The sequence below is a fragment of the Hyposmocoma kahamanoa genome, unplaced genomic scaffold, assembly GCF_003589595.1.
Source record: "Hyposmocoma kahamanoa isolate Upper Pololo Valley unplaced genomic scaffold, ASM358959v1 180, whole genome shotgun sequence".
Taxonomy (NCBI): domain Eukaryota; kingdom Metazoa; phylum Arthropoda; class Insecta; order Lepidoptera; family Cosmopterigidae; genus Hyposmocoma; species Hyposmocoma kahamanoa.
Genome location: NW_020653711.1, coordinates 31210 through 56009, shown reverse-complemented (window position 1 = coordinate 56009; position 24800 = coordinate 31210). Strand labels below are relative to the sequence as shown.

Here is a 24800-nt window from a genome sequence, read left to right as displayed (position 1 = left end):
TTAACGTAGATACAAAATTATTTTTTCTTTTTGTAAATATATTCCTTAATGTAGAAATCGGAGAACAAAAAGAGTATAAAGATGTTGTGGGGCAGAAAGACGAAGGAGACCCATTTGGGATACTCGCAGGACGGCTCGAAGAGAACGTGACCGAAGTGAAGGATCAGCAGTACGAATTGAAGCTGTATAAAGGAAACAAAATCATTAAGACACGTGTAATTCAAAATTTTGAATAATAAATCTCGAAGGTCCAGTCTCAAAAACCTACCGACATCTTTTTGTTCTATAAATTTCAAAACTTCGAACAAAACGTTTCGAATGTCTATTGAAACATCATATGCTGTTCGTCATTTTGTACGTAAAGATGATGGAAAGCAATGATATTATGGAAAGGATAAGATTCTAGTTTCAAAAAGTGGAAAGAGTTTCCAAATAAAAGGTGTTTTTTTAGTGTCAGGAATGCCGTTTTGTTAATTTAATAAATAATAACACTGTATGCATTGATCTTTGTTGTTTGTTGGTAGGTCAGGTATTATTAAATAGGAGGGAATAGACATGAACATGAATTAGAAAGCTTAACATTTCGCCACGACGACCTTAATCATGTATAAATACCAAATTCCAGGAATCGATAAATAGAAATCAGTTGTTATTTCGAAGGATATTTCGATTCGAAAGGTTTCGCGCTCTTCCTCAAGGGTATCTGCCTTATAATAATGAGTATTCAGCATGTTCGCATAAGAAATAATATTTTTATTTCGAGAAACGTGGCAGCCGGTGTTATTCCTACACAACAACTTAAATGTTTATCTTGAGACTCTGGTGCAGTCACATATATTGTTGGTGCTTTAACTTTTTTGTATAGATCAGAATCAAACACTCACGACGTTGCGTTATTAAAAAATGCAATGTGAAAGAACTATATAGAATTATTTAATTATGTTACTCCGTCTTTGAATATTTGATAAAATGCCTGGGCTTTAAGTTTTTATTTTTGGCATTTATTCTTGATTATCGGCTTATAATGTCCCCAAAATTAAAAAGAGTTTAAAAATAGATTATCATTCTGAATTTAAAATCTTCCAGATATTTTTTTAAAATCTTGCGATCTTATTTTTAAATGTGTTGTAGACGTTGAGTTGAGCCACACGTTTGTCATTTTCAGGTACTTACTTACATTGTAGACATTAGTTGTTTGCAATGATATGGTAAGGTTACTCACTATTTGCAGCTGTGTGATATACTTCTTCCACCAATGGCGCACCCACTCTTTCTTTACGATGGAAATGAGGTAGTACGCATACATCACCGTGTGGACCAGCGAGTTGATGCAGCCCAACATAATACCGTGACCACCTGCGCGAAAGTGTGTGTTTGAATTAACATTTTATAGCAGAAATGGTATATGAATTTGAAACAAAGTTGGTTTTCAGTTAGGATTCTATTTGGAATCGGGGAATTCTATTTGCATTTTTTTTGAATTATGTGCATTTTAGATTAGGTATTTCTTATTGAAGGGTGAAGAACAACATCGCGCGGAAGCCTAGGTAGGTATATAAAGGAACAGATTTTCCAGTAGCACTTGGATACAACTAATATGATTTTTTAATTTCATAAGATCTCGTGTAAATCAAAAACTTCACAAGTGATTCAGTCAGACCTAGACAATATTATTATTATTATGGTCACGTAGACGCTCGGCTTAGAGTGAAAATATCGCATTCAAATTTAGTTCTACACCTCTATACTGGTCACATAGATACTCTTGACCATGGAGGGTCATCAGTGTATAAAATCCCGGTTGTGTTTTTATACAAAATTGAGAGTATTCTTGCTTTCTTCTTTTCTTGCCTCAAATATGTTCTAAATATAATATATACCTAATATATTTTAATGTTCATTGAGCGTTTAGAGCTTATCCTATTGTAGTTTGCTGGGTCTTAGGAGGTTAAAGTAATAGGATGGTATACAGATCCAAAACATAAAAAAATGGCGTGGCATCAAAAAAAATCTACAAATAGGTACGGGAAGCTAGGAAGCGCATATTATTACGGTTTTATCCGTAATCAGGTTTTTGTTATATTATAAAAGACTTTATTATTACTTAGTAAATTAGTGAATAATTCATGTACTTATTTAAGTCGAATTTTTGCTCGACTGATTAAAGACCACAGGCCCATATCGAGCAAAAATTCGACTTGAATACATGAGTTATCCGTTAGTTTAGTTCATAGTTTCCTAAGGTGATCCCTTCCGTCCCCAGTGGGCGTAGAAGAGTCCTAGGGGGCTGTAGGGGCCTCGGAAGTAACTGGGGGCGACAATGCTGTCCAGTGCTACCGCATTTGCAAAAATAACTGAATAATCTATATAAACTTGGTGGGTGTTGAAATTTCTTTATCTTGCCTAAGTGGGCGGTAAGCCAAAAAGTTTGGGAACTTATGGTTTAGTTAATAGGTACCTTATGTCTGAGTCTCACGGTGGTTATCTACTTAAAGGACCTTATTATTAAATTAAAACGTCGTGAGGCCGTTGTTACCTATTTTATGTACTTGACTTTATAAAGTTGAATATCTTTTACATAAAGTAAAACCAGACCTGGCAAGGTGAGTATGTTAATTGTAGCTTGGAATCTTATGTTGATATTATCAATAACAAAATCATTTATTAAGTGCGATACCAAGTTACCAAGCTTGCTTTATCGAATATCTATATAATTATAATTACGAGTTTATAAATTAATGGAATAATTGTATTAAAACTGCATTATTATTATAAAAATTAAATTCGTTGAGAACATACTGTTTTAAATATTTTAAATTTATCGAGTCACTGTGATCATCACATTTTCGAAAATAAAAATAGATCAATATGTGCGGGCCTTTCTTGTCCCAGAATAACATCAAACAAAACCTCAAATATATTTTTTAATAGTTTTTACTTTTATCTAGAGGTATGTTGAAGATTTTAGCCCTGCTACTTAATTATCATTTACTTAATTATGATATACTTATTTTATTTTACAAAACCCATGTTCTCCAATTACCGTAGCCTGTCCGTACGCTAAATTTGTCTGTAAATTTCTTCTCATTTCGGTCCGGCATGAATTACACCAGTGCCATTCCAGATCCTGGATGGCGAAATACTGTTTGTGTAATCAGATCACGTAAAATATAATCCATGACGACCATTCTTTTAAAATCTACCATTGCCATTCCTATTCAAACCGTTCTGTTACCGTAGTATGAATATATTGAAGAGTTTTAAATACTACATACTACTTCGCGTCAACATAAAGTATATCCAAATATGTTATGATATAAACCAGGAACTCTACCAAATTCAACATCTCCTGTCGCATGTCATGCGAATTTCAGGCATATATTTGTTTCAGAAATTTGGGCGGAGCCAACGTCAAAACTTTTTTGGCATGCTCCCTCTTAATGACATAACGCGTACCTACTGCGAACTATTTACTTGCTGATCTATATGGTGTCCTACTTTTTACGCCTCTAGTTCTTTAGATCATTGTCTTCCGACCACCCACCACGAATAGTTTTTGTTTTACAATTACGCAGCCTGGTCTAAAACACGAAAAAGCATTTATATTTGTTATTAATCGAGATTGATCATGTAAACGAAATCCAGTCTTCTACTATTTTATTCGTATTGAATTTATTTAATGAAGAGGTTTCAGTACTCAGAAAGACATACAAATTATAAATAGTCCGTTAACAATATATACAGTACAGGATGATCCCCACGGATCATCTCGTACACCAAAAACCATAATCATCTTGCCCCAACTTACTTATTTTTATTTTTTGTTCGGCAAAATAACCTGTATGCTGTCTACTGTTACCACGCTATTCAAAAAGTAAATAGAGCATTATACAAAGCCACAAACACAAAAATCTTAGCAATTGATTGCTTAGAATGGAAGTTGCCTAAGCTTTTAATCAACTTTACCTTAGATCAAACTCACACAATTTTTATTTTTTTCCCCAAAAATGAAGTCGTCACTCACATTGCCATTAAGAATTGACTGACGAGATATTGATACCACACATTTTACCGAAGAAAATATCTAGATGCCGTTACCACTTTCGCTACAATTGAAAAGGATCATCTTAGCTCCGAGAATCATCTCGTACACCTTTCCCCTATTTGTTACTTGTTATTTTTAATTTTAATTTTTATGTTATCTTAAAAATGTTTCATGTAAAATAACGATTTCTAAGTACCGTTTCCATAAACTATTTGTATTTAATAACTCGAAAATTACCTGCTTTGTCTATTCTAATGCCATTTAGATATATTTATAGTTTAGTTTAGCATAAGTTGTTTATATTTTAATGATATTGGATAGGCTGAGAACACTGAATTGCGAGAATGGCCAATTTAGGGTGATGCCACACGGGCGTTGCGTGTCGTCGCAATTGCGGTGTACTACATAAAAAAAAGAGACTTCTAAATCTTCCGTCTCACACGGAATCAATTGCAATATATAGCTATTATGTAAATGGACAGGAATTACTACCGTATCTGTAAAACTATGAAGCAATTGTAATCATTGATAGGGTAAGTACAATTTAACGTATCTACGACTTTGCCACGCGGTGGACAGTATCTCCGTCTGTCGGTCTGTGTCTTCCCTGAAAAGTTTGTTCTAATACGTGAAACAGATGTCTACCTGGTACATATTTGGTGCCGATGAAGCCGAGCAGGCCCATGCCCAAGTGGTGGTAGACGTGTAGAAACGTTATGTGGGAGAATTTCTTTCGCAACACGAAGAACACCTGACAAAAAAAGGAAAAAAATCGTTTAAAATCAAAGAAAGTACTACTATTATATCGAACCCTGTTTTGATGTCCAGGCCACATCTGCAAAATAGCAACTTCTCAGCAGGGAGGTGTAAAGAATCTACGAATTAAATTACTTAGTCGACAACTTTTAACAACAAATTAAAATTTATAATATGTGACGGGATGAACAAGACGTGCACCTGGTGGTAAGCTACACGTTTGTCCATAACAGTAGCAGTGCCACTCAGAGCTTTACATCGCAAAGATCTGAGGGGCACTGACACTGCGTCCGTTACCGTAAGAGGTAAGTTTAAGTCCCATTTGCCTGTAATTTCACCAGCACCCTTACCCTTCAAAACCGGAATGGGTCGTTTTCAGATAACCTCCAAAAATGTGTCCCTTTCAATAACTTTTATGTTATTACTTGAATGCTAAGCATTATTTATTTAATATGATGGTTGGTTACTTTGTCTGTGTTACACATAAAAAGACTACTTTACTACGTCACAGTAATAAATAAAAATTAAAAAAGTGGGCCATTTCTCATTCATGGGAGCCGGTTCCACGTCACCTTAATTTTAAGAAAAGAAGAAAAAAGTTAAACACTCGTGGAAATCGCAATATTTCCCATCGAGGATATACTCTAATAACTTACACGTCGAATACATACCGTAACTTTACAATTTATTATAAACAAACATGTTTTCTTGGGAATACAAAATGTGTTTCAGTTTTTCTTATATTAGTGTCAATTCAACTAAAAGCCCCCTAATAACATAAATTCATACCGCATCACCTTCACCCTTCGCACACGTGAGAAGGGGCTTCTGTCTGATTGGAGTGTATACAGTGAAGTAACCTGTGCATCTCCGCTTTAGCAAAAAATCGTCTTAAATACTAATTTCAGCGCTAGTGATTAAATAGTTCTCATTCAAGTAAAGCAATCTATCTAAATAAGTATTAAGTAATAGTTTTATAAACTTTGTGTACATCAATTAGACAAAGGGAACTTTAAAATCCATGCACATTTATAACGGTCACAATAAAAAATTTGTCCAAATATCATTATTGTCGCTCTCATTCTTGTCTACTATTAAGTCAAATAGTTACTATAAGCCAAACATTCACTTGAAATATAACAATTAGATGGTGATACTGGTGGTGATGACAGTGGTGACGATGATGATGGTGGTGATCATGGCGATGATGTTGATGGTGGTGTTGATGATATATTGATGTACTACAAACTTTATATGACATTAACAAAATAATTATTTAGATTTATTTATTAATTACATATAGATCGATAGATGATCTTACACGGATGAGAAGGATTTTGATACAAGAAGGTATATAAAAATATTTGTTACATGTTAAATGTTGTTAAATGTTCTTTTGTGAACGATAAAATGTGTGTTGTAATAATAATTTCTCATTACTGTGCCGTCTTTCTCATTTATGTTTACGAGAAAATCATTCGTGTTACTGCAATCTCATTCGTGTGACCTAAAACATCGTTATTGTTGCATTTAACTTAAATATTTCTGTGATTTTATAATTATTGACATTGCTTGAACTTATTTGTACGTTTAAGACCTTAAAACCAAAAGAAAAAGGGTTTGGCGGTGGCAACCGCTATTTGTGCAATGCGCAACAGCAAATGAGCGTGCCTACAGCTCCGGTACCTATCTGAAAAATAGGGAGGGTACTGTACGTGCACCCGAGGCGGCTCACCCGAGGCACTAGACTCTCAAAGAACCGGATGAAGTCAAGTGACAGTGGTCTGTGACAACCCTGTTTACTGGGTGATTATAGTGCCCTTCTCGTATAATAACCGGACCCTAAGGTTCGGTAGGGAGAGTCACTATAATCAAAACTAATGTAGAAAGATATGGGGCTGTTTCATGTATTTCGTATTAATTTTATGACATTCATGTGATAAAAGCTTTTGACGTATGATCACAAGTGGCTTTGTTAAAGTTAATATCAAGGGGACAGCCTCAAGATTTTTGGATGAAGGTTATGCATTTTTGTAAGACAATAAAACATTATCTTTAGAAATATAAAACCTTAAGATTTTTACCTATGGATTATCTAATTATTTATGGTATAAGTAAAATATAAAATAAAAAAAATATAAGGTTAAGTATTTAAAATGATCCTTTTTCTCTGAGACATAAAATAAATTAAATCAACCAATATTTGAATCTGTTCTGAGCTACGCGAAAAAAGTTATATTTATATAAATTAACTTTATCAAAGTTTTGTGTTGGGAATCAAAACAAAGACAAATGAGCATTAAAAATAAAATTTTGATATTTGTTTTTAAAGCTAAGTAAATGTTGATTATATACTAATATTATATTAATTATAATATAATTTGACCTGAAAACATGTTCGGAAACGCAAGCAAATTGGCTTCTGGCGCTCGCCTGGAGGCCGCAATCAAGCAACCAAGATTTATTAGGAGATCAATATTCAAAAGATATAAATCAAAGGTTATAAATATCATCAATCGTTAAAAGAAAAGACCAATAATAAAAAAGAGGGTCAAATATTATTTTTGAATATCAAATATTAATTTAGTATGCTTAAACATAATAGTGTTACCTTGAATGTTACATTTTTAATTTATTTATTTATTTGACCTAAGATTATCCCTAACAAAAACATGTAGAACTTTTATCTGATGTGTGATCACATCTGGCGTTGTTATACCAAGGCTACGAATTTAAGATTTCCGAATCACAGGTTCCCGAACTTTGTGACTCCTTGCCCACTACCATAAAAAATATTTGAAAACACGTATTTTTTATGTTAACACAAGAAATCACAAGGAAATAAATTATATAATATGTAGTGTATGTATAGATAATTCAGGTTTTTTTTTTTGTGAAATGAGGTAGCACACCCTCACCACTGTGTAACTACATACATCCACAGGAGGGTTGACTGGTACATATTTTTTACAGATTAAATATATTCCTGGCATAATTTGTTTGTTTTCATTTGATATGTATTTATTTTTATAGCACCCATTGACCTACCAATAAAATAGTTCGAAAGTCTATAGCCCGTTATAATTTTTATAACAACATATAAAATTTAAAGTTACATGTAGGCACCTCCATAAAACAATATTTTTAATGAATATAATTGAAAATAATGAGATTTTTAATAAGTTAATAAAGGGACTTTTAAGTAAGTTTTTCTAATTATTTATTTAACGAAATATATAATCAGTTTTTTCTTTCCTAATAGAGTTCATAAGAATGGCTTTATTTTTAATTATCATTAATATTTAATTCACGGGACCATATCTAAAAAAATCTAATTAAAAAACACATGAATACCTACGTAAATAATTTTGCAAAATATTCTTTGCAACTTTGATTATTTTTTTAAAATTACTTATCAAAAGGCGAATGAGTACCTACCTATAAAAATTGAGTATAATATGGCTTCATAATACTATGGTCATCTTTAATGACGTTTTTATGAAGCCAGAGGTGAATGGACAAATTAATTTAGTGATGTGCAATAAAAAGTCTAATCCTCCAGGAAAATTATAGATGTAATCTGGATAATTTTTAAATTCGAACTAATACACATAACAACAATTTCAGTGTTGAGCTCATTTAAGACTTGTAAAAATATCTAATATTTTTTTATAATATATGTTGCATTGCATAATCTGATAATAATTAAATGTATTAAAAATAAAAAAGTAGTTTCCCACTACGGACGACCTACGGAATTAGAGTCTCGAAGCCCGTCAACGAAAAGAGGGGGCTGTTCGAAACTGTCAAATCCTCATTACATACAGCTCTAGCCCCGATCGAAACTTAAGTCTGTATGTCATCCATAGTGGGAATCTCCGTCCGATATCCGTCCGAAACAATTACTGCCAAATAAGCAGTACTTGACCAAATGAAAAGACGCGTTTTGCGAATGAAGCTTCATACTTGATACTTGTCTTTTAATTTTGTCGAATATTACTTATTTGACAGTAATTGTTTCGGACGGATGTCCGACGCAGATCGAGAGTAGACCCCCTGATTTGCAGTTCGGACACTGCATGTATATTAAACACAACAACAAACACAAATTTTTGAACAAATTAAAATTTTTAGATTTTTTGGCAATTTTTTGTTCGTTCATGTAAGAATGCCATTAAATAATAACGTGAGGATTACTGTGTTCCGGTTTTGCTAGTATGGGTGCTGGTGAAGTTACAGGCACATGGGGCTCATGGCGATGATCGCTATCGCAGTGGCTCTCGGGTCTTTGCGATTAGCATCAGGCATCAGCGTGCTGATTTTGATACAAATCGGAATCGACCCGATCGGGTAGTCTCGAAATCAGATGGGTTTCTGAGCGAGAAGATGAACCTGATTCCTCCTACATCTTTCTAATTTGTGAATTAAATCAACTATTGTTCCGATTAGAAATGTCAAAAGTTTCCGATCGGCCACTTGTGAACCGCAATTATGCGCCTCGAACCGGGAAAAGACGCAGTTTCCGATCGAGTGAGGCAATCGAAATCAAGCTGCTGGTGGGAGTGACTATCATGGATAAGCGTTTCGCTAACCACCAGGCGTATAACTTATGGGTGTGTAATGGAAGATAGATATAACAACAAATAATCTATTTTCACTTTGTATAACAACATTTGATACAATTTCGAAGGATATAATCACTAACTTGATTATATACATAAACAACAAAAGGAATAATTTCAATGTGTTTAATAAACATTAGATATAATGATTAGGTGACATAATGAACAAATGGTATAAGTACTACCAGTATAATGATATAACAAAATATTTCGTTTTACGAATAGTTGAAGCGCCTTATATTATGTTGATAAGAATTTCTTTTTGTTTCATTAAATGTACAATAGCAAAATGTAACTGTTTTTGTATTTGGCTTTAAGTGCTTTTTGTGTATAAAATATTAACACTTTAAGCAGAATATTTAATTGCATATACTAACCTAACCTAATCCCACAGGAGGAGGTGGAACCAACTAGCAAATGCAAACAAATTCGGTTCTGGCACTCGCCGGCTGCTGCCGCGGCTCGCTCACTGTGTTTGCTCGGCTCGTACAGCTTTGTCAAATACTAACCTAACCTAAACCCACAGGAGGAGGTTGAACCAACTAGGAAATGCAAACAAATTCGGTTCATTCCCCATTGCACCTAAACACCACTAGAATTATATTTATAATACATTATACTCAGTGAATGTTGTGAAATGACTGAAGTGTTTATATAAAATGAACATTATGCCATCGGTACATTAGATTGAAAGTTGTTATGTCAATCGTTTATTATAGGCACCCAGTGACCTTTATATCATGCAAGAATATATCAAATTTTCTATACCATAAATTAATTATATCTGCTGAGTGTTATATCAACCAAAACTATGTCATTTGTTGTTATATATTACGAACCGCACCCATAACTTATTCGTCATGTCGCTTGGTATTATAAAAAAAAAGTGTTGGGGGACTTTAATGCTCACCATGAATCATGGTTAAGTTCCCTCAAGACTGACCATGCAGGTAGAACTGCCCACGCTTTCGCTCTCTCGCATGACTTGACCCAACTGGTAACCCAGCCCACCCGGGTTCCAGACATATCGGATCATGCACCCTCTTTGCTTGACCTTCTGCTCGCGAGTCACCCTACCTACTATACAGTATCAGTCAGCGCCCCCCTGGGAAGTTCTGATCATTGTTTGGTTGGGTGTAAGGTTTCCCAAATGCCTCCAACTAAGCTGAAGGAGGTCACTCGTCGCATTTGGCACTACTCGTCGGCGGATTGGGATGGTATGCGCGACTACTTTGCGTTGCTTTGTTTGTGGTTGCAGCACTGCTTTGCGGGAAAGGATGCCTCAGCAGCTGCCGATGCTGTTGTCGATGAGATTGGAACGGCTATGGATTACTACATACCGTCTTCCAGTGTCATCGCCAATCGCAGAGGACGCCCTTGGTTCAATCGCGAATGCATGGACGCTGTTAGTGAGAAACAGGCTGCATATCGTGGTTGGATCAGGGGTCATGTAACAAAGGATCCCAACCTTGCGTCCCTTAAAGCAGCCTATAACAAAGCAACCAAGTCTTGCAGGAGGGCTTACGTAGGAGCGGATGCCCAGCGCGTTTCACGGATTGGCCAGAAGCTGGTAGCCCATCCCACCGGTAGCCGTGCCTACTGGAGCCTGGCCAAAGCTGTGCAGTCCAATTTTTGTCGTTCGTCGCTGCCGCCTTTGAGGTAATGGATTTTTGGCCTATGGCCCCGAAGAGAAAGCCAATTTATTGGCCGACCTTTTTGGGGCTAACTCGCGCATTCACGACCAAGATGCGCAACCGCCGTTAATTCCCCACTGCGGAGTCACAATGCCTGATATAGTTATCAGACAATGTGATGTCCGCAAGGAATTGCAGACTCTTGACGTGCGGAAAGCCTATGGTCCGGATGGGATACCTCCTATCATCCTTAAAAGGTGTGCGGCGGAGTTGTCTCCCGTACTGACGCGCTTATACCGCCTCTCATACCAATCTGGTAACGTGCCCCTAGCTTGGAGGGAGGCCAACGTGCAACCTATCCCCAAGAAAGGAGATCGGTCTGATCCGACAAACTATCGCCCAATAGCTGTCACTTCAGTGCTCTGCAAAGTGATGGAGCGGATTCTAAATATCCAGATAATCCGGAACGTCACTCCATTCTTAATGATCGACAGTACGGGTTTCGGCCGAACCGATCAACGGGTGACGTTCTAGCGTATCTAATGCATCTCTGGGGTGAAGCTATCGACAAACAGGGCGAAACCTTAGCGATAAGTCTGGATATTGCTAAGGCCTTTGATCGGGTCTGGCACCGTGGTCTCCTCTCCAAGCTTCCGGCATATGGTCTTCCCGGCCGCCTTTGTGAGTGGATCTCCGGCTTTCTGCGCGAGCGAAGATTGCGTGTCCTTGTTGACGGAGGCACTTCGCGGCTCGTGACAGTTAATGCTGGGGTGCCACAGGGCTCCGTGCTGTCGCCCACGCTGTTCCTTCTGCATATCAATGACTTGTTGCCTTTTGGCAACATTCATTGCTATGCAGATGATAGCACAGTGCACGGTTGCTATTATAAGCAATCGTCAAGCACCCGGGAGGACCCTGAGAGAAACTGGGAAAAACTTGTCGATGAGCTCAACCATGTTTTGGAACATATATCGTCGTGGGGCTCCCGAAACTTGGTTGAGTTCAACGCCAAGAAAACCCAGGTATGCGCGTTCAGCTCCAAAAAATCCCCATTCCTTCCACTTCCCCATCTTCAGGGTACAACGCTGACGCTGCAGGACAAGCTCAGCCTGCTGGGGATGAGCATCCGGAAGGACATGAGCAACAAAGATTATATCGAGAGCGTCATCTGTACCGCGTCGCGCAAGCTTGGCATCCTGAACAAGGTGCACCGATTTTTTACTCCAGAGCTGCGATACCTGTTGTATAAAGCTCAGGTCCGAAGCAGCACGGAGTATTGTTCGCACCTTTGGGACGGCTCTGCCAAGTACTTGCTCGATGCCCTAGATGGACTGCAGCGCTACGCCTTCCGTGTTGTCAACGATCCTCATGTAACTGAGCATGCGGAGTCGTTACAGCTTCGCAGAGATATAGCGTCTCTTAGCGTATTCTATCGCCTGTACCACGGTGAGTGCTCTGAAGAGTTATTCAACCTTATCCCTTCCTCTCCTTTCCATCAGCGGACCACCCGTGCCGGACTGCGTTGCCACAGTTGGACGGTCAGTTCAATACCGTCCCGCACTAAAAAGTTTGGCAATTCGTTTTTATGCCCAACCATCAAATTGTGGAACCAACTCCCGGCGCATGTATTCCCTCCCCTCTATAACATCGGGTCCTTCAAACGTAGTGTGAAGAAGCATTTGGCCAGACCGGCATAATGATAGTGACGGAGTGAAGATATTTGTGTTTTCCATCCGTTACTCTCACCTCTGGACTGTATTCGCACTTTCTATCAGGCGCGGTGCAGTCATTTTGCCGAGTCACAATAAAAAAAAAAAAAAAAAAAAATCACCGTTAAATCCTATCAGCAAAGTTGACGTATTGCCTCCTTAAGAGTTGTTTTTGCATGCAGGTAAAGGTGACCAATTACGACCGACAGCTTTTTTTATAATACTAAGTGACAGGACGAACAACTCGTGTGCCTGATGGTAAGCGACACGCCTGCCCGTAACAGTTACAGTGCTACTCAGAGCTTTAAATTGCAAAGATCTGAGGTGCACTACCACTGCACCTGGCACCCTGAGATATAAGACGAAAAGTCCCATGTGCCTGTAATTTCACCAACACCCTTGTTTATTCTTGTCATGTCAAACAATGGCGTTTAAGAGTCAGATAGCGGAAAAGGGGAAACAAAATAACGGATGGAACGTCAATCGTTTGTCGTCTTTCCGCTATTGCCGCTAGATGGCAGCATATTCAAGGAAATTTCAGTATAAAATCAAAAGGTCGTAACTTGCAATAATGTAACGAAATTTCAACGATATGCCAAATGGGTAAAATTTGAATTATATTATCAGTCCAGAATTTGTTTCACCCTTTGAAAATAGAAGCTACTTTCATAGTGTTTAACATTATGATTGTATGAGTTATAGCGACAGATGTTCTGATACTTTAAGCCTGATGCCCTTTCCATTGTTTTTTTTCTTCGCCTGGAAATCAGCCCGTTACACCATACCAACAAAGAACCCCTATACTTACCGTGTCAAGCAAATCAACTATCTTGATGAAGTAGTAAAGCCAAACGCGGTTGATGACGATCCGCTCTAGAGGCGTGTCTTCATAGACGATCTTCTGGCACCAGATACTGTAGTAGCCTGGCAGGTATAGCTTAGTCAGACACTGAAATGTGAGGAATTAGGCACCTTTACGATCATATGTCCATACGAGACTTTTATTAATCGATTAAGACTCAGTAAGTAGACAATTTCCGTAAAAACAATATTTATAAAGAACCATAGAAAGGGATTTATCCTCTTTACATTTTTGTTAACGTACATGTAGCGGCATAGTCTAATCAGGCACTTCATGCTCCATTAATTTCCAGCCACCTACCGGATATTATCATCTGATCAGCGAACTTTTGCTCGAGGCTTATCATTCATAACTTAAGACATTGCCATAGACAACTATGTTCAATATCGCAATAAGATCGAAATTAATTTGGTCGATTAACGTGAGGTCGACTGAATGTTAGATTATTCTGTTACTGATCGAATAAACGAATGAACCAATCAAGTTTAATCGAAAGAACTTTGTGCTTTTGTGTTACTGATTGAAAACAATATTTGTCGATGCACGTTTGGTCGAAAGAACTATTTACTTTTGTGGTACTGATCGATAACGTTATCTGTCGATGCACGTTTGGTCGACAGAACGACAGATCTTCCTTTTGGTGATCGATTTAATCATTTATCGATTAACGTTATGTCAAAAGAACAGCAAGTATTGTAGTGTGAAACTACGGACCCCTACATCTTCATCTCTCTCATTGTACGTTTTCTAGGAAACGCCCTTACTTTTCCTGATTCCTGAAAGAGTTCCAACTAATTTAACTAATTAATAACAAATTATTTACTTTATATGAGTGTCTAAATTACTTTCTTTCTTTCTTTAGTTGTCATCCACTCCAGAAAAAAGAAGAAAGAATTATAATAATGGGTCTTATTAACTTATGTTTCAGGATGACGATCCCGTCATCCACGTCATGTAGGTATCCACCTACATCATAAATTCTATCTAATTGCGTGCACCTTCAGTTCAATTTTGCACGCCTCCAAACGCCTCTAAAGGTTACCTATTTCGCTGCTTGCTTACTTGCACTGCTAAATATCCGGATAACAGAATCTGAATAATGTTGTACGCAATGATGAGCTTCTTAATGTTGTACGGGGGTCGATTGGCCATAAAGGCAGGACCCCATGTTTTTACGAAGCGGTGGTACACGTACAGGATCACTAAGATTGGTAGCGGGTTCGATACCAGAGGGAACTTGTTCGTGCGTGGATCTGGAAACAAAGTTGAGAAATTCATATACGTATACAAGGGAAATACGTGTAAATTCTTCGTTAGCAATTGCAGGTTAATAACGCTGTCCTTCGCCGTCATAACTAACGCGTTTGTATTTTAGTATAGTTTTTTTTGGCTAGTAAAAAATGTCAATTACGCTAATTTTGCTTAACAATAAAACTGAAACTGAATAAGATATAAAAAAATGGCTTATAGGGGTTTAATTATAGATCTTGTTTCGCTGATTCCAGTTAATGTTAATAACTTAATATCGCTAACAATGTCGATTACGTTAGTTATGATAAGAAGGGCAGAACGGTACATTATTTGAAATCGTACCTTTGGTGTAATAAAGCCAAATATGATCAGAAGTCGAAAGCGATTTTATCACATGAAAATCATAAAAATGATACAAACTGCATGAAAGAAATTATGTATATATGTGAAATTTCATGTCGATTTAATAATGTTCCGTATTGTCAGTAAAAGAATATTCCATGGCGAAATTTGTGTGCGAAAATGTTTACGATTGCTTAATTCCAAGCTTAAAAGAAATCTTTTTTAACCTAGGGTACCCACTCTGGGTACGGTTGAAACAATTTCGCTTGTATCGTCCGTAGTATTGCCGTTTATGAGTCGATCGTTGATGAAGTTATATTAAATACAAGAGCATGTTTCTATTTATCAATGGACAGTAACATTTTAGCGCCTGGTGTGTTATTTTTAGTACAAGATCAAATTTAAACAAAAAGGCCATTTAGTTTGAAACATAATATTTAATGTATAAAACATAATGCATAATATTATATCACGTTTATTAATTATTATAGCGCCGTTTGACCGTCTTCAATGTATTACAGATACTATTAAATGAACTATATTTTTGTCAGACTTTTTAGGGCACACAACTTAAAAAATTCAGATAAGTCGTCTTTGATACAGTATAAAATTCGTGTATTGTATCCAGTTTTCTCCTGGTTTGCTCTTTGAAAACGGAAACAAATAACAAGGCAGTACCACTTCTTTTCTGATGATTTCATTCCTGTTGTGTACCTATTAGTGTTTTTCCCTTTTGTAGTATTTCTATTACTTTTTCTCCATCAATCTTTTCTTAATTTGCTTAGCTTGCGTCTCTTTCAGTCTGTTTTCATATCTTTGTCCCTCTGTCTCTGTCTCTTTCATATGTCCTTTCTAATCTCTTCTTTCTCAGGATTATCAGTGTAAATTGAAGACTTTCTGGTTTTCCGCCTTCTGTTTGCCTTTTCCGGGGAGCTTTCGATAATGGTCGTATAGCTCAAATTTAAATTCAAAATAATTTTTATTTCATAGGTAAGCATTATTACACTTGAAATCGTCACAATGGTTGAACTCTACCGCTCATTCGTAAGGCAGATTCCCCTGAGAAGAATGAGCAAGAAACTCTAGGGGTTGCTCTTTGTAAATAACATTTACAATATTTTTTATTTTTTATTTGAAACATCAGAGATCGAGATTACCTCCATGAGCTAAACGGGTTACTACCACGGATTTTTGTCATCCAAGTACGCAGAAGTTGTATAATAACCTTTAGAATAAAGTTTTTGTTTCACTATACTTTTAAACCTCGTGAAAGGCAAATTTTATATATCAACCGGAATCTTGTTATAGAAGCGTATACATTGCCCCTTAAATGAATTTTTGTGAAGACAACTATCAAGAAAAGCTAGTTTATTTTTATTCCTCGTATTAATCGTCACTATTTTTCATAAAGAAATTACTATTCCTTTTAACATAAATTACATTTTCATAAATGTACTGTGATTTAATTTCCTTTAATTATGTGTTAATTTGTGTTAATTTCCTTAAACTTATCTCTCAAAGATACTTTGGGGCCCAGATTGTGAATTGCCCTAACTGCACGTTTCTGCAGGACAAAGATTCTATTGATATCGGCGGCATTACCCCAAAGCAAAATGCCGTATGTCATTAGACTGTGAAAGTAGCTGAAGTAAACCAATCTAGCGGTTTCGACGTCTGAAAGTTTCCTTATTTTTTTTATCGCGTACACTGCTAAGCCGAGCCGTTTTGATAACTTACTTATATAAACTTTTGGCATAAATACAAAAGCAGTACTAAGGAAGGAATTGTTTGAGCACGTATAGAAGGGTTTAGGCGAAGTTTGATGTATACTGCTGCGATGACGTCTGGGTGGTGTCAAAGTTTCCGGACAAATAAAATTTTCTTGTTCAGTTCTCGGGACTAATGAATATTGATAGCCAGTTATTGAGCTACCGTCTCTACTGGTGGCTTATTAAATAAGAGATAAGGCGATAGTGGAGTAGTTTTATAATCACAAGGTTCAGTATTCCTTATAGGAACAGCCTCCATGTCTGTTGTATTTTCGGTATTTGGTCTATCTGACGCCAGATGCAAGATGCATCTCGCTTTTATATATCTTAGAAGCGAACAGTGGTTCACTCCATGCTTCTCTGCAGCAAGCACCGAATCTCATACCTTTACTTCCTCGTAGGCGTCTTTATACCTCGATACGTCGACTTGCGCCCTCGCAGTCTTTCGAAAGCATCTAGAAAATAAGAAAATTAAATACACTCAATAGTCAGACTTCAATAATATTCATAATAATTGGAGAAATCTCCGAACAAAAATACTTACTTTTGATTTTCAAAACGCAACGAGCGTTGAGCGATGCAACAATGTGATTCGTGTTGGGACTTGTTGTCCGCTTTATTCGCCCCTTGGACCTCTCACCTTGTCTCATATGGTTCGAAAGATATTTGCTCTGTTTCAACCGTGCTTTGTTTCAACCGTACCCAGTTTACCCCACTTCAAAAAAAGGAGGAGTTTATACGTTCGGTTGTATGTATGTTTTCCGCTTTGTGCGTCAGTTGTAGACCGATTTTGAATTTTATTTTTGTTTGAAAGGGTGCACTCTCGTGGTTATCTTATTGTTAGTACAAGTCAGAATTTGATGAGGGGATCCCATGGAAGTTGAAAAAAACCGATAAGCAAACTTTTAAGGTTGGTTTTTTGTTTTCTATGAAAGTTATAATTATTACGTATATAAGATCATTGACCCATATAGACCCATTTAAAAGGTATTATGATTTCAATGGCTGTGTGAGTTTTGGCTTGAATTTGTTTTACGGTTTCGAATTGGAACGACTGTTACAGTCTGTATGTATGTATTCCTTGTTGGTAGCAGTCACAAGCAGTAGATCTTGTGAAAGACCTCGTCCAGAGAAGTACCGTCACCTTACTTATTTTTGCCGCCAAGTAGTACCTAATGTGAGCATTAAATATCGCGTTTCAATTTTGAAGGGTAAGGTTGCCGGTGAAATTACAGGTACATGGAACTTGTCAACTTATGTCTCGAGGTGATGGGCGCATTGGCAGTGCCCCTTAAGTCTTTGCAATTTAAAGTACCGAGTGGCACTGCAACTGTTATAGACAGGCGTGTCGCTTACCACCAGGCGTACGACTTCTTCGTCCCGTCAGTTGGTACCATAAAAAGAAAGATTCCTGACTGATTATTGAATTTGGTTATATGTTATAAAAACAATGAGTCAACAAGGCTAGGCTGACAATGACAATCGCATGTAGAGTCAGTACAGCCACAAGGATTAAACTGAGCCTGTTCATTCCACGCACTGTTGTTGTTTCGCTAGTATTGTTAAATGTTCTGTTTCATATTATTGTGTGTAAATAAATGGTTTAAATGTCATGTGTTCTTGGGTATTCAAGTTTTTATAACCGACGGACCCATGTTTATTTACATTCAATTTTTTCCGCCTTATACAAGTATTTGTTTAAACAAGGAATAAGACTTAATAACTGCCTCGGTGGCCGAACGGTTACCATGCTGAACTGCCACGCATAGGTCACGAGTTCGATTCCCGGGCCGGGAGAAATATTTGCAATTTGCATGGCCATGTGTGTGTCCATGGCACCCGCGACACAGGGTTTCCCTAGTGCGAGGCTAAAAAATCTATATTTCCTGTAAGATTCAGAGCCGACCAATATTCTATGTAATTGAAATAATCGATCAATAATAACAGTGAGTTTCACATCGAACGATGCGTAGGTATGCGCATAATTGGGACATAAAGGAAATAAAACCAATTTAGAATTGCATAGTTAGGGCTTCCTTGCGAAATCATGTTTAATGCCTATGGCATTGCATTGGTACAAGGTAATTGGTTTATCTATTGAGTTCAACAAATATCAACTTTTGCATGGTCGGATTTATTAATGCAATTTGTTCTTTTATTATTTTATAATTGATAAAGATCGAACACGAAGAATTGTAGGAGTGAATGGACTCGAACCATTGTCTTTTGCCATGCCGCGGCCACCTCTCTCTACAGACCGAGTCAGAAGATCTTCCGAGTTTCTTCATGTGTTTGTAACAACAAATAGGGAATGCAAATCCGTGCCGTATTGGAAATCCGGATTTCGAAAACGGATTTAGCAGCGAATCCGGATAATCCGGATATTTTCGGAAAACCATTTTACTTGAAAAAAAGACGTACGTGTTGGTTTAATAGTAACCAAATTTTAATCTAGTTTTCGATAGATAATTGAAATCAGTCTCCTTCGATTTTTTTATAAACCCGTTCTATCCCACTGCTGGGCAAAGGCCTCCCTCTCTTTTCCCATTGTTCTCGGTCTTGGGTAGCATGCATTTTCAAAATTCTTTAACACAGAGAATGTACAAGAACAAAAAAACTATAAAAAAAGGTACCACTTCGTAACTGCCAATAAAATAAAAAATAAAAAATATGTTATAATTGTTTTATCATTTAACCTGCTGAGGATTCTGTTGCACAAAATTCCAATATTCTGTTGCAAAAGCGTGAGTAAAAATGTAAAAAAATCCGGATTCGATTTTAAAATCTAGTGAAAATCCCAGAAAATCCGTTTTTTTTAAATTACGGATTTTCCGAATTATGTTCCCTAGTTATCGTTGCATTGGGTTTTTTATACTGTTTTTCTGCCGTGTAAAGTAGTAGAAATACTCCACTAGTTTACAAAAAAACATATAAAAAATCATGTTATTAAAATATCATGATAAAAATAAATATTTATTTTACTATTTCTTTTACTTTCAAAGTATTTTAAACTACTCCGCAGCAATATAAAATTGAAGGTAATGAATAGTAGTGTTTTAATAAAAAAAAAGGAAAACATCACGGGTGACGATAGTTCATTATTAAAAGTAGGTGCACAAATTATAATATAAGTTTGAGTAGTAAGGTTTGTGATCTCTTAACCTCAGAACCTATTGTTCAATACTGAATATTAATAGGTTTTTACAAAGTAAAACATGTACCTCCGGTTAATGATTTGTGTCCATTGGCATTACTCTTTTTTATAAATGTTGAATGAAAAGAAGGGTAATGTCAATGAACGCAGTAGACAGTAACAAATTGTACCCAACTTTTTTTTCAATACTTAAAAAGTTAAACATAATGATATTGTAGATAGGACGTTCCGTTTCATGGTTAACAAAATACAATATATAATATAATATATTAATGGATGTGGTCAACATAAAAGTCATGAAATATCCTATGTTAAAATGTCACACTGAGAAATCCACGTATTTTGCAGCGAGCGTTATTCTATCAGATATCCACTTTATCACAAAATAATTTCAATTGGAAGAACTTTGTATGCGGTTAAGCTATGCAGATGAATTTTAGTGAGTGTACATGCTTGCTAACATATTCATGTTAAACATATCAACAGACATTCCAACATTTTACGTCAACAATGTTGAATATGCAATGATTGTAAATGTGTTGGCTAATGAAATACAGCACCTTAGCTCAAAAGCGCAAAGTGAAAGACTGCCGTAAAGTTTGTGAACTATGGTAAATATCACAGTATTTATGTGGTTTGTGGTACTGACATTATAGCACACCAAATAATAACGACGGAATGACAGCGACATTTCCCTACGACGCATTTATGCAACACAGATCACTGTAACCAGCAATATGACCTATATAATGTGATGACTACCAATTACAACTTGGAACCAAGGCTATCAGTGTTCAAAAACTGTATAATTTTCTTACCTCCTGTTATTTTTACCCCTTCTGGTTGAGGCTTATGTCCATCCAGAAATGAGTTTCGTATGCCCATTTGTGGGCAACAGTTGCTTATCAGATGTAGAGATGTCTCGTGCGCTTCATGGCAGAATTTACAGTCTCTGCTCTCAGTTAACTTGAGCTCGTTCCAACCACAGTATTCCACAAAAGCGCTAGTCACTATTCGGAAGCTATTCTTGCCTAATACCACAGTCTCTCTAGAGTGTTTAGTACGGTAGGCGTTATTCAGAATTTTTGAGTTTACGAGACCATTGGCTTGTAGCCAAATGTCTTGGGAGGCATCTGTGCATTGATCCTGGACGATGAGCTTAGCTAGGCTGTGTGGAGTCCCGTTGAAGGGTTGGGGGCGGATGAAAAGTTCCTTGACTTCAGCTTTCGCTAGCTTTTCTGCTACTTCATTACCCTCGACCCCGGAGTGGCCACGAACCCAGTGCCAAATCAAATTATTTTTCGTCTCAGGAGTATTTAGGAAAGTTGCACAGTTCTTCATCACTTTCGATGTTTCGGAGACTGAGGCCAGTGCGTGAAGGGCCACTCCATTCTTTGAGTTTGTATAAATGTCCTGGTGAAGTCTGAAGACTTTAATTAAATTTATTTCAGTACCAGCAATTATGCCGCATATTAAAGCTTGGAAAATAGGTGTATTACGATCCATGTTCAGTTTGCTGCTTTTAGGCTGTTGGATTCCATTGTTCAAATCTTGATATACCACAGGAGACAATCGTCTTTCCAGATAAGACTGTCTTGGTTTCGATTCTCCCTGGTTGGCAATTCTACATTGTAGAGTTTTGAGAAGTTTTGCCTGGGAAGTGTACTGTAAGCGCTGTACTCTTACAGTCCTTACAAACTTCGACATTTTTATCAGAGTTCATAGAACTCAAAGTACATAGGTAATTTATAATTGTATAACTTCTTTCACAAACGTCCAAATGAAGTATTGTTACGATTTCATCAAAGTAGTCATAAAACTTGTAGTAGGTAATTAATTTTTCTTTCATTATAATATCTTATACAAGGTGTAAATAAAGTGTACAATCATATTTATGTGGCACCACTGCCGTAAACAAAATCAGAGAAAAAGAAAATATACGAAAAGACGAATATATTACATTTTGATCCATCCGTTAGATGAAATGTGGATAGCTTAACAATTATAGTTTTATTAGTTACGGCTTCGTAAGTCGTCAATGGCAACACGTTGAAAATGAAGACTTCAGATTTCAGACACTGCATGAGGTTTTGGCTGTATGGTGTTAAACTTTTGCCTTTCCTTTTGACGGAAAGAATTTGAAAAAACAAACAAGAGATGGAGTGAGAAATGTGTGGGTATGTGTGTCAACTTCAAATAAGCTATGTCATTTCATTTTAATAGGTGTCGTCATGTATATTTATACCAATATCCGATTGCGCATATGCTATAACTGCAGACCCACTTTTCTTGCTAAGCTCAGGATAAGGGAGCACTCCCTTTTTGAGTATGGTCTTGAAGAAGGGGCTCTTGACCAAATATTTTTGAACTGTTCATTGTATCTCTTCTATTATTTGTTCTATTTAAATATATTATATTATATACGTCTATAACATTTATTACGTGTCATATAGTCAAATAACCTCGTGTTTTGTCTTTGTCCATAAGATGGTACAACCGATCATCCTCCCTTGAGTGCGTTGCTGGCAATCTTGATATAAACCGTGTATCTTTCAACTCGGACACTGGCAGAATTGTCCTCAATGGGACAGAAGCAATACACAAAAAAAACCAAAAACACAACAGTAATAAAATCACTTTTTAAATTATTTTTTCATAATTTTTCTTAGACATTTTCTTAAATTGGAAAAATGGGACATTTTGCGAAAGGGACACTTTACGTAAGGTACAATTTGTGGAAGGACATTTTGCGAAGTGGTCATTCTGCGCCTGAGCCAAACAAGACTCGGTCTTTTAAAAGAATAAATGTTGGTGACTCGAAAGTATAATTTGTGTTATCGTAACAAAATTCGTAAATATTTTGAAAAAGCAACTGTATACAAAGAGTAATTTTCAGGATAGTTTTCTATACCTAATTTCGGCGTCAATTTTATTATTGAAATATTCTAGAATGTTATCATGATGAGTATTAATAATACTCGACTATAGTATTTAATATTTCACGATAATATAATTAATCGAATACTTAAATAATAAAAATCGCAACCATAATTAGGTATAAAAAATAACCTGAAAACTATCCTCAAAATGTATCACTTACCCGCCAGTTCATCGTTCACGTAGTGGTAATATGTTGTTAAGTTATTTATTAGTGTACCCATCTTGGGACTTCGCCTTTAAACCTGTGAAAAATCATTAGAAATAAAAAATTGCGCGTACTAAATCAGTATATAAAAACCAGAGACTTCAATCTACTAAGTACCTACCGACATAGATAATGAAAAACTAAATTTTTTTTGTTGTCTGTTGTCTTTCAATAAACAAAAAAATATTATATTAAGTATGTACAAAACTGACACTGGCGAAGTTTATCGGTAACTTCGACAACATTTAAAAGATCTTTTTTCCTTAGAGGATGGAAAAAAAAAATTCCCTCTTTTTCGTCTTCTTTTTGCATATTAGCGGTGCTTTTTTTTTTACTGGATTTTTCCATCCTCTAAGCTTTTTTAAGATTTCGCCAGTTCCAGTTTTGTAAAAATAATATAAAAACTATGGCTTTTGACGCAAATGTCAGTTTTCATTCTTGAGCATCTTTTTATTAAAAAAGTTTTCCTGTTTTTAACCAACTTCAATATAGAAGAAAGTTCTCTATTCGCCAATTTTTTTATGTATGTTACGCAGTTACTCCGATATTTACGATGATTTTTTTTTGTTAGTTTGGGGTACTTAAGTGGTACCTAGTCGTATTCAAATTTGTATAAAATGTTCTGTGTCAAAATAGGCGATAAGGTCGGTTTATTGAATTTTACCCACTTTCCTTAAAAGGATTTCGGTAAAACTAGGGACAGATGTAATTCTAATGAAACTAAAATGTACGTTGACCTAGAGCTGATCCGATGATGGAAATGGCAGACAGATGAGAGGAACTTCTCAATAGTGTACAGTAGCTACCTTGTGTTTGAGTTTATAAGATTTGTTTTAACGAGGACTTCGTTTCAGCTGTCGTCGAGGACGGCAACGAACACAACGGAAGCGGATGAACTTTCATCAAAGTTTTTAATCACTTTTTGACAAAATGGAGGGTCTATTTCGTTAATCACTTCACGAATTTTGTGTTTTAAGGCTGCAATGGATTCGATTGGCTCCGTATAGACTCTGTCTTTAACATAACCCCATAAAAGTAATCCAGCAGTGGTAAATTACATGATCGAGCTGGCCACTTAACGGCTGAATTTCGTGAAATTATGCGATCGGGAAATTTGGTTTGCAATAAATTTTTCGGTGGCTGTGTGACATAGGTGCCTATGGGAGATATTTCGGAAAGTATAGCGGGGATTGGTCGGGAATAGAAAAGTACTTTAAACAACAATGGTTACGTGTTCTTTAAATCAACACCTACCTTATATTTCTTACTAGTGTTTTAAAGTCGATTTCTGACTGCCTTGAACCTTATGTCCATTTACATAAGATCACACGGTACAAAAAAATAATACATACCTACAGACCCGAACTTCTAGCCTGAGCGTTGAATGTGCACTATTCCTGCTTTCGCGTACCTTTCAAGGTGTTGCAGTTATAGGCGGTATTTTTATTGTTCTCGGTAGACTTGCGAGGCAGTGCGTGCAGACCTCGCAAGGCTCACCGCAAGATTGAGGC

General features: G+C 36.5%; 1 protein-coding gene across 2 annotated transcripts; it reads right to left on the bottom strand.

The window, feature by feature from the left end:
* LOC113225944 (elongation of very long chain fatty acids protein AAEL008004-like) lies at positions 1-24800 on the bottom strand. 2 transcript variants are annotated; one of them, XM_026458426.1, is made up of 7 exons: positions 24642-24800; positions 23245-23326; positions 14691-14881; positions 13575-13715; positions 4691-4796; positions 1223-1356; positions 1-182 (listed from the first exon to the last, which is right to left on the bottom strand). In XM_026458426.1, the coding sequence occupies exons 2-7, from the start codon at positions 23303-23305 to the stop codon at positions 18-20; spliced, it is 798 nt and encodes a 265-aa protein (XP_026314211.1). In that variant the 5' UTR covers positions 23306-23326; positions 24642-24800; the 3' UTR covers positions 1-17. The 2 variants fall into 2 exon arrangements, with proteins under 2 accessions (XP_026314211.1, XP_026314210.1); XM_026458425.1 differs by lacking the exons at positions 23245-23326; positions 24642-24800 and adding an exon at positions 20963-21656.

Bases quoted from the DNA above. Each gene is read 5' to 3' on its own strand.
- LOC113225944 (XM_026458425.1), bottom strand. From the start codon at position 21,650: ATGGATCGTAATACACCTATTTTCCAAGCTTTAATATGCGGCATAATT. The intron at 14,882-20,962 runs GTAAGAAAATTA...CTTTGTTTCCAG, and splicing joins AGGGGTAAAAATAACAGGAG to ATCCACGCACGAACAAGTTC. The intron at 1,357-4,690 runs GTAGACATCTGT...ACTTTCGCGCAG, and splicing joins CGGCACCAAATATGTACCAG to GTGGTCACGGTATTATGTTG.